Below are 10700 nucleotides of genomic sequence, written 5' to 3'. Positions count from 1 at the left end.
GAAAATTCAATCGTATCGATATTTTCATTTATGCATTAGTTTTATATCTTTTGTTTTTAAGTTTGTTAATTCAAGGTTACACTAAAATAGGGGAGGATTTTGGTGATTTTATATCACCAAATATATTTTAGTGTAATGGATTTAACAAGTGTTTCAAGAATAATGTTTTAGTTATAATACAAGTTAGGAGGTGTGGGAGTGCACACTTGTATTTACTAAACATTGTTAGTACCGAACCCTAATCTACTATGTCAAGTCGGGGTTCGGGGTGCTGTTCTCATTTAGAACAGTACAACGACTAATCTGTCATTCTTGAAAAATGCAAATACATGGACTAATATGTTTTTTCTGAAATATGCAAATTGTTCTCATTTATCCGTTGAGTGGATAAATCCAGGAAAATAACGACTCCTTTGGAACACAGAAAAACGGAAAACGCTTTCTTCTTCATCTTCTCTCAAAATTGATTCTGATTTTGTGCCTAAAATCAGAATTGTAACATCAGGAATTATCCCAGTTTGGATTTTGTGATACCCAAGGCATACAGGGTCGAAATATCAAACAAGGAAAGTGTTAACACGATTCCTGTTTGTGATCCAGATTTCCAATAACCCTATTTTGTTTTTCCCCAACAATATGTATCTCTTGAAGAACATTCATAGGCGCAAATCGTGAATTTGAAAATATTTATATTTGACTTGGAATTGTGTTTAATTTGTATGTATGTGTAATTTGAATTTTGTATGGTGTTTTGTTTTTTATTTTTTTTGGTTATTTTATAAAACGGAAGCCTTAAATTCAACAAAAAAAATTATAGAAGTGTAAAATGATCATTTTTATCATTCAACATATCGATTTAAAGGTTCCAATCAAACATCAATTAAAGTTCAGATCATTTTAGAATTTCAGATTTTAATAATTTAGATTTTGTCAAACTGTCCCTTAGTTACCTTGTTAAGACATTGTGTTGATCAGGTAATATCAAATTAAACAACTATTTATCGTAAGGTGTAACTTAAACAAAACATGTATTTAGATGATATTTTATGTACAAAAACCTTAATTTATTGATATTTTTTTATATCGGCTAAACTTGAATGATATTTTTTAAACAGTTTTAAAACTTAGCTTAATGGTGTAATAGATTATTCACTTGTTAGAAGTTGAATGAACCAAATGGCTTCTAGTTATCGAATTGAATATTCTAGTTATCGAATTGAATATTCTCTTTCTTATGTGAGGTCGAAGGAAAAAAATAATAATAAATAAAATAAAAAGTTGGATGAAATAAATTCTAAAACGTGTTTATCTCCATTTACAATATTTGTGTACAACCAATTTTGGGGGTATCTACTATCTAGTATCTACGAAACTAATGAACAACTCATCATCTTCACCGCCACTCATGGTGCACCCACCTCCATCTCGTTACCTACCGCACCTGTCACTGCTCCGCTGTTTGCTTTTCCGTCACTATCTTCATTGATTCTGATCGTGATCCATTCGGTTTCCTCCTTTTCACATCTCCACTTTGGTATCTCTGACTTGTCCGCCAACTGTTTGATTCTTTGCCTCAAAGAGTTCGATGAACACGTGGATGGAGCAAAATCAGTTCCCAACGACGACGACGTCGACGGTTCCTCCATTGAATCCCACACGTCTTGATCAAGTATACTCGTCGGTGAATCCGTATAGATTTTTTCACATATCATTTGCTTTGAATTGTCGTCAAATTGGTGGAGAAACGGGTGTTTCAGAAGCTCTTTCGCCGTCCATCTCTCTCTTGGATCCCGATTCAAACACTTTCTAACGAAATCCTTCGCTTGATCGGAAAATTCATCTGGGATTTCAGGGATTTCCCCGGAGAATGCAATTCTATAAAGAACCGACACCGCGTCAGCAACGTTTGACCATGGTGAACCACCGGTGGCCATTTCAATCACTGTACATCCAAGCGCCCATACATCCGCCGGAAACCCCTGTTCTTCACCTCGCGCCACCTCCGGCGCCATAAACATCGGCGTCCCACAAATCGGCGCCACCTCATCAACCCATTTCGCACAACCAAAATCACCAATCTTCGCACCACTTTCGTCAATCAAAACATTCCCACCTTTAATATCACAATGCACTACACCTCTCGAATGAAGGTACTCTAACCCTCGAACTATCTCCCTTGTATACCTTAAAATCTCCGAACTCTTCAACCCGCCACCATTTCTTCCATTTATTCCGTCGACAATGGAACCAAAAGGCATGTACTGCATCAAAAGATTGTACATCATCTTGTTATCTTCTTTAGTAACATCACATCCTTTGTAGCTCACGACATAAGGACTACTCAAAGTAGACAAGAAATATTGTTCCTTTCGCAAGCTTTGAGCTTGCGACAACTCCATAGACTTGACTGCAAAAACCTCACCGGAGGTGGAGGTGGCGGTGGAGACGGTGGCGGAGGAGCCACGGCCAAGAACAGGACCTCTAGTCCACCCCATGTCGATTTTCTTGAAGAAATACGTGTCGTTGAAAGAATTTTTTTGAGGGTTGAGTTTGGTTGGTTGATTTTGAAGGGTTTGTGGTTTATATATATAGTGGGTTGTAAATTCATAAATGGGAAAAGGTTTTTGTAGCTTTTTTGTTGAAAAGGTGTAGTTATTTGGTTGGGTGGGAAGTCTGTAGGTGGCATTTGTTCTTTCTAGAGTTGACGATTGCTTTAACTGGAGTTTGACAGCGTGGCAAATTGTGGGTAGCGAGTGACAACTTTTTGGGCAGGCCAAGACGGCAGCTACGTGGCAGGGACACGTGTCATGAAGGGTTTGCTTGTAATTAGAAACTTAATCAATCTCTTGCTTGTGGGATGTTGTTCCATAATTTCTGGGAAATAATCATTATATGACGTTTTGATTTTATGGTTAAGTCAATTTTAGTTGTTATTGATGAGTGGTTAAAATGAGAAAGATAATAGAGACCCTTTATTCCTTATATTGACATAAATGAGAGTATTTCAAATCACCTACATACATATTTATACTTGTTACGTGAATTCATGCAAGTTCTATCGACATATTTAGTAAACAATTATATGATTTGTAGCATTGTGACAAAAAAAATGGGATAAGGTATCATTTCAAGATGTGAGCTTGAAGGGTCATTAGATAAGGATATATATGTAAATCTTGAAAGATAAAGTTTGAAATCAAATCCAAAACTTAGGTGGATGCCTTATTTTGTAATTGTGTTTGTTGACTTTGAAAACCAAAGATTTTTTTGGGGGTTTATGGTAAGGTAGGAGAGGGTTAGAGGCAAAGAGTTGAACCACTATAGTGGTTGGTATCAAGTATTCCACTTTTTGGTAGAATATCCTCTCAAACTTGAGTAATTTGGCATATACTTTTGTCCAAGAGTAAAGTCTCGACTCTTAGAGGGAATTTACTCTTCAAATTTATGGGTTATATTTCAAGTTTAATAAATAAAGGATTTTTAAATTATTCCCGTCTTATCTTATCTTTAGTTTATTAGCTGTCTATTCCAATTGTTAAGGGTAGTTTGTTATTTCTTTTTTCTTGATGTTATTTATACCCATCGTGGGATGTCAATAAAGATTAGTTTTTTTTTTCAATCAATCAATTTCTTTATGGTATCAGAGCCTACGATCTGGCCTGAACTTGAAACCCATTAGCGATGGGTACTGATGATAAGGAGAAGGACAAGGCAGGGAGTTCCGGCAGAGATGGAGGCAACATAATCGACTCCAATTCGCCATTCTATCTACACGCATCAGATTCACCGAGACAGATGCGAACGAAGTGTTGACAGACAACAATTATGGGGATTGGTCACAGGAGATGGCTAATTTCCTGTTTGCGAAAAACAAAATGGGTTTTGTAAACAAATCCATTAAGAAACCGGAAGAACACGCAGATAATTACATGATGTGGATGAGATGTGACGCCATGATTAAGGGCTGGCTCACCACAGCCATGGAGAAGAACATTAGATCCAGCGTAAAATATGCAACTACATCAGCGGAGATGTGGGACGATCTCAAAGAGCGTTTTGGGAAGGAAAGTGCCCCACGTGCTGTAACGACCCGTCTCTGGTATGTTGTTTCCATGATATTTATTTAGAAGTTTTCAAGAGGGACTCGGCTAGTCTATAGCCCAACTCGTCGAGTAGGGACGGGATTTCGAGCACGTGTAAGTCGGCGACTCGGCGAGTCTGCCTGCCAGGAAGAAACCCTAAATCCCCGGGTTGCTCACTATTTAAGCAACGTTATGTGCCCCAAACTCGCCTCCTTCACCCTCATAGATTTGTGAGAAACCCTAAACCATCCCTTGATTGATTAAAGTGTTTTTGTGTGGAATCTTGGAGATTTGAAGAAGAAAAAGAAGGAAGAACCAAAGAGAAGAGGTGTAGAGCAAAGATCCAAGGTCAAAATCAGAGTTCATTGAGGTATTTCTCGAATTCCTTCTGTTTTATGCTTTAAACCTCCATTAGAACACTTCTAGGGCTAGTTTGATGTCGTTTCCAAACCTTATAGTTGTATGGATGCCTTAATAGGTCGAGATATCTCTAGATCTGTTCATTTAGGAGTTGTAGAGCCCGGATCTATTGCCTTTTTGAAGATGCTTTGCATGAGAACCCTAGATCTAGCCTTTATTATGCTTTTTGAGCCTTATAATCTTCATGGATGCTTATGGGCACGTAAAGATAGAATCTTTACGTGCTAATCGAGCTAAGGGAGCCCAGATCTATAAGTTTTATACGCTGGATTCAAGCAGAATCGAGTTTAGAGTAGCTGCATGCAAGCGACTCGGCGAGTCGGAAGAACGACTCGGCAAATCGAGTCGTGAGTCCCCGATTTTCCCCTTTTTGAGTGATGCCGAGTGGGGACCAGTGAGTAGTAGAGTGGAATCAGTGAGTTGGAGGTCAGACTCAGTAATGGAGGGACTCAACGAGTTGTTCATACAACTCGGCGAGTCCAAGGCAATCTTCTTAGCTCGAAGAACAACTCGTCGAGTTGTTCATAAGACTCGGCGAGTCGGATGCAGATTGCCTAAGTTTTTGAATCAAAAGGGAACTCGTCGAGTTGATGCCATACTCGACGAGTAGCCACGAGTAGGGTTGAGAAGTGACAATAGAGACTCGGCGAGTTGGCGGCCTAACTCGGCGAGTCAGGTCAACTGTAGGTTGACTTTGACCGGGAGAGTTGACTTTGACCAGGGGTAAAAGAGTCATTTTACCCCAATGCAGTGATTAGTATTTGATTGAGTGTGTTTATGGAATTGTAGCCGGGGAGATACCGGAGCAGCACCAGATAGCTTCCAGAGCCATACACACAGCAGCCAGATCACGAGGTGAGTTTCCTTCCAGTAAGAACGGGTCTACGGCCATAATGCCGGCCCGTTTAGTTAGCAGTAGTTCCGAACTTCAGTCAGATGCAGTAGTTAGAGTGCTTGATGTCTTTGTGATTCAAGCATGTTTTGTGTTATGTGTTCCGGACTTCGGTCTGATGCAGTATATGTGTTATGTTAGCAAATACGTGTTTATGTTATACTATGTTCAGACAGTTTCGGACTTCGGTCCGATGCAGTTAGTTTCGGATTCCGGTCCGATGCAGGGGACAAGGTCCCAGTCAGTTCCGGACTTCGGTCCGATGCAGCTAGTTCCGGACTTCGGTCCGATGCAGTCAGTTCCGGACTTCGGTTTGATGCAGTCAGTTCCGGATTTCGATCCGATGCAGTTAGTTCCGGACTTCGGTCCGATGCAGTCAGTTCCGGACTTCGGTCCGATGCAGCTAGTTCCAGACTTCGGTCTGATGCAGTGGGCAAGGCCCAGTATGTGCCTTATTTGTATTTGTGTGGTATGTGGTAGTTTGGGGGAGCTCACTTAGCTTCGTGCTTACAGTTTCAGTTTTTGGTTTCAAGTACTTCCGCAAGCAAAGGGAAGAGCTCAGGATGATGGCATCGCACACACCACAGCTTCAGTTTTTGTCCTGGGAGTTGATTCAGTTTACTTAGATATGTTTTGATACAGTTGTGACACAGTTTTATAACAGTATTTTAGTATGGTTTGATATACGCAGCATATGGTTTTATTATATGATACTCAGTTTTATGATTTTTGGTTATATTAAAAATGAAATTTGCGGGTCGTATTTTGGGATGTTTCAAGTTGGTATCAGAGCCTTGGTTTGAGGGATTCGGATACACTTCCGGGTGTATCTGAACTCAAACTAAGGGAAAAATAAAAAGATTTTCAAAAGGAAAATGTTTTCGAAAGAATTTTGAAAAGCACTTAGAAAGAAAAGAATTTTTAAACGAGATAAGGGTGTGGTGCATGAGATCAGCCGAGCTCAAGTAAGTACTCCCAAATTACCCATACAAGTTTATTAGTTCAGTTTCAGTTTTAGTTCCAGTTTCAGTTTCAGTAAAACAGCATGCTAGTATAGGACTAAGGATCTAGGAGGATGCCTTATGTGCCTGCTATATGTGTTTCAGCTTTATGAGAATTGCATGCTAGTATTGAGTAGACAGCAGTAGGATAGCCTGTTTAGGTTATGCCTGATAGTATGAGTTTAGCATTGTATGCTAGTACAATTTTCTCGTTATGAGGATAGAATTGCTTGAGTAGTTTCTTGTGTCCGAATGCTGCTTGCTTTGTGCTTTGTGGGACTCCGAGTGATGGGAGTTAGCCAATAGGTGAATACGTCACGTCACATGTGATCAGGGTTGAATAATCTTAGAGTGTTGGATTTGGCCCTATTGCGCAGCTCTTGTTTGAGTCCAACCGTTGTAGGGACAAGCTTTTTACTCGAAGGATTATCTGAGCCTCATCACATGTGATGGTATTCAAGTGATGGCTAATTAGCATTATAAGGAGGCCTTCAGCAGCTGAGGACTGGTTTGAGTGGAGTCAGAGATTTCCCTAGGGCAAGCCTAGGATGAGAGTAGCAGAGATCAGTAGTAGTAGTAGTGACTTGGTGGAGTCAAGGCAGTTCTTGAGGAAAGTACGAATAGATGTGGAAAGTAGTATGGGCCCGTACTACTGAAAGCAGAGGATCTGTACTCGAATCAAGGAAGGCTGAGGCAAGACCAGGAAGCTAGTAGTAGTATCAATGATCCCTTGAGATATTTCAGTTTTCTGATGTTGCCATGATGTGTTTCAGAATGGTGGTTTTGCGTTCGAGGCTAGCAGACGGCAGTACCGGTGCCGGGGAGGGATCAGGATCAGGCTCGGGGGCCGAGCATATGGATGAGCAGACCAGAGAGTTTCTTTCTTCAGAGATTACTCGTATCATACTAGATCAGACTCCTGTGATCTTCGGTTCGATCAAGGAGGGTATCCTAGAGCTGATGGATGAGAGGTTGGGCACCTTCCGTGTCGAGGTGGCGGCCATGATGGGGTCGCGCACACTTACTTTCAGGGAGTTCAGGGCATGTGGAGCTCCAGATTACCACATGGAGCGGGACCCCATAGCGAGTACTAGATGGTTGGCGGATGTAGCCAACGCTTTCCGCACGAGCAGGTGTCCCGAGGGGGACAAGGTTAGATTGGCGTCCTGTCTTCTGAAGGACAGGGCACGGGATTGGTGGGAAGATGTCGGACATACCATTGGAGATGATGCAACGCTAGATGCCATGACCTGGGTTGATTTCTCTACCAGGTTCCGGGCGGAGTTTGCACCGGTTATTGAGGTGCAGCAGTTAGCCAGAGAGTTTCAGGACCTCACCCAGACTACAGAGACCGTGGCGGAGATTACCGCCAAGTTCAGGGAGAAGGCTCTTCTCGTTCCTCAGTATGCAGCCGATGAGGAAATGAAGAAGGCCCGTTATCATGAGATGTTGCGGAGTGATATCCACCAGTTTGTGAGCCGGTCCAGCTGTAAAACGCTGGATGACATGATTGCTAGGGCTCGGGAGAGGGAGATTGACCTTGAGATGAAGAAGAAGAGGAAACCGGAGGCGGTTTCGGGTACAGGTAGTTCGGGAAAAAAGCCCAAGGTTTCAGATCACAGATCCAGGAGTCAGCAGAGCCACGGACGATGTGGCAAGTGTGGGAGATTGCACAATGGGGTGTGCAAGGCAGGGAGTTTCGGCTGCTACAAGTGCGGTTGGACTGGGCATTTGAGTAGGGATTGTACGGCCCCTGCTACCGCCATTGCAGCATCAGATCTGATTTGTTTTCAGTGCAATCAGAGGGGACATAAAAAGTCCCAGTGTCCGAGTTTAGCTGCAGCAGGGAAGGTAGTTGCACCTGCCCCTGCTACTTTGAGGATTACAGATGGCCGGCAGGGCCGAGCTGAGGCGCCAATGGCGAAGAGTAGATCTTTTCAAATGATAGTAGAGGAGGCACGAGCGACTCCTGATGTGGTGACGGGGTCATTCTCGGTGAACGGCATTTCTGCTACAGTATTATTTGATTCGGGGGCTACCTGATCATTTGTATCGCTAGCGCTTAGCAAGAGATTTAGTAGAGCTCCAGGGGAGCTAGATTGTCCACTAGAGGTCGAGATAGCAGATGGCAGGACCGTGAGGGTCGCCATAGTGCATAGAGGATGTTCTTTTCAGTTGTTCGACGAGCAGTTTTCGGTGGACTTGGTCCCTATTCCCCTGCGTGGGAATAAGGTCATAGTAGGCATGGATTGGTTGAGTCCCAATGGGGCGGTGATTGATTGTGAGCTGCAGCTAGTGAGAGTTCGCACTCCCAGTGGGGGAGAGTTAGTGATTCAAGGCGAGAGGCCACAGCGCGGACCAGCTTTTTGTTCAGCCGCGAGAGCGAGGCGCTATTTTCAGCAGGGTTGCGCCGGATATGTAGCTTATGTTTTGGATGCCCGGGAGAAGGGTAAGGTGGCAGTAGATGATGTTCCGGTAGTGCGAGACTACCCTGATGTATTCCCAGAGGATTTGCCTGGGATACCTCCAGAGAGACAGGTCGAGTTCGGGATTGATCAGATTCCGGGTGCGGCGCCGATAGCTAAGGCACCGTATCAGTTAGCTCCCCCTGAGATGCAGGAGTTGCCTACGCAGTTGCAGGAGCTGCTAGACAAAGGTTTCATCAGACTGAGTAGTTCGCCTTGGGGAGCTCCGATTTTGTTTGTGAAGAAAAAGGACGGGTCGCATCGTATGTGTATAGATTACCGGGAGTTGAATAAGGTAACGGTGAAGAACCATTACCCACTTCCGAGGATAGATGATTTGTTTGACCAGCTTCAGGGAGCGTCTTGGTTTTCCAAGATCGATTTACGTTCTGGGTATCATCAGATGCGAGTCAGAGATGAGGATGTGCAGAAGACTGCTTTCAGGACCAGGTATGGTCATTATGAGTTTGTGGTGATGCCATTTGGGCTCACCAATGCTGCAGCCGCGTTCATGGACCTCATGAACCGTGTGTGCAGGCCGATGCTGGACCGATCTATGATAGTATTCATAGATGATATCTTGGTGTATTCCAAGACACATGAGCAGCATGAGGAGCACCTGAGAGAGGTGCTAGAAGTTCTGAGGAGGGAGAGACTTTTCGCAAAGTTCTCCAAGTGCGAGTTCTGGTTGCGCGAGGTGCGGTTCCTTGGACACCTCATCAACCAGAGAGGCATTTTAGTAGATCCGGCCAAGATAGAGGCCGTGATGCAGTGGGAGGTCCCGAAGTCTCCATCCGAGATTCGAAGCTTCCTAGGGTTGTCAGGGTATTACCGGAGATTCATTCAGGATTTCTCCAAGATAGCAGTGCCACTCACCCGACTGACCAAGAAGTCGGTGGTGTTTCGTTGGGGGCCTGAGCAACAGGCAGCATTTGAGACCCTCAGGCGGAGGTTGTGCGAGGCTCCGATCCTTACCCTGCCAGAGGGAGTAGAGGATTTTGTAGTCTACTGTGATGCCTCAATCACAGGTATGGGAGCAGTATTGATGCAGCGAGGCCATGTGATAGCTTACGCCTCGAGACAGTTGAAGCCTCACGAGGCTAACTATCCTACTCATGATTTAGAGCTGGGGGCGGTTGTGTTTGCCCTCAAGATTTGGAGACATTACCTTTATGGGGTTCGTTGTACCATCTACATGGATCACAAGAGTTGTGACACAGTTTTATCATAGTATTTTAGTATGGTTTGAGATACGCAACATATGGTTTTATTATATGATACTCAGTTTTATGATTTTTGGTTATATTAAAAATGAAATTTTCGGGTCGTATTTTGGTATGTTTCACGTGCCTATGAATTGAAGCGGACGCTGACTATCACACATCAAGACGGAGCCTCGTTCTCATCCTATTACACTAAGATGCGTACTGTTTGGGATGAGATCCAATCGGTGACTCCATTACCCCACTGTACATGTGGACTTTGCACCTGTGAAATCGGAAAAAGGCTGAATGAAGGTAAGGAAAAGGAAAGGCTTTATGAGTTCTTGTTGGGCCTCGATGATGTGTACTCTACAGTCAGAACGCAAATTCTGACCTCAAAACCTACACGCACCTTGGGAGCTGCTTATCATTTGGTCGCTGAGGACGAGCAGCAACGAGCGATCTCAGCAACAAGAAAGCCCTCCCACGAAGCTGCCTCCTTCCAAAGTTTTTCTTACAAACGAGAGACCACCAACAAGGCACATCACAGAAAATCAATTCATCCAGCAAGGAGGCGAACTGCAAAACACAGGAGGTGGAGAAGTGTGTTCATTGTGGCAAAATTGGGCATAACAAGG

At 43.5% G+C, this 10700-nt stretch overlaps 1 protein-coding gene across 1 annotated transcript; it reads right to left on the bottom strand.

The window, feature by feature from the left end:
• Positions 1 to 1259: 1259 nt before the first annotated feature.
• LOC111919099 (mitogen-activated protein kinase kinase kinase 18) lies at positions 1260 to 2638 on the bottom strand. The gene has a single exon (XM_023914712.3). The coding sequence runs from the start codon at positions 2493 to 2495 to the stop codon at positions 1404 to 1406; it is 1092 nt and encodes a 363-aa protein (XP_023770480.1). The 5' UTR covers positions 2496 to 2638; the 3' UTR covers positions 1260 to 1403.
• Positions 2639 to 10700: the final 8062 nt, after the last annotated feature.

Source organism: Lactuca sativa, chromosome 7 (genome assembly GCF_002870075.4).
Source record: "Lactuca sativa cultivar Salinas chromosome 7, Lsat_Salinas_v11, whole genome shotgun sequence".
Taxonomy (NCBI): Eukaryota; Viridiplantae; Streptophyta; class Magnoliopsida; order Asterales; family Asteraceae; genus Lactuca; species Lactuca sativa.
The sequence above is the reverse complement of the archived record's forward strand: the minus strand, read 5'-3'. Positions and strand labels throughout refer to the sequence as shown.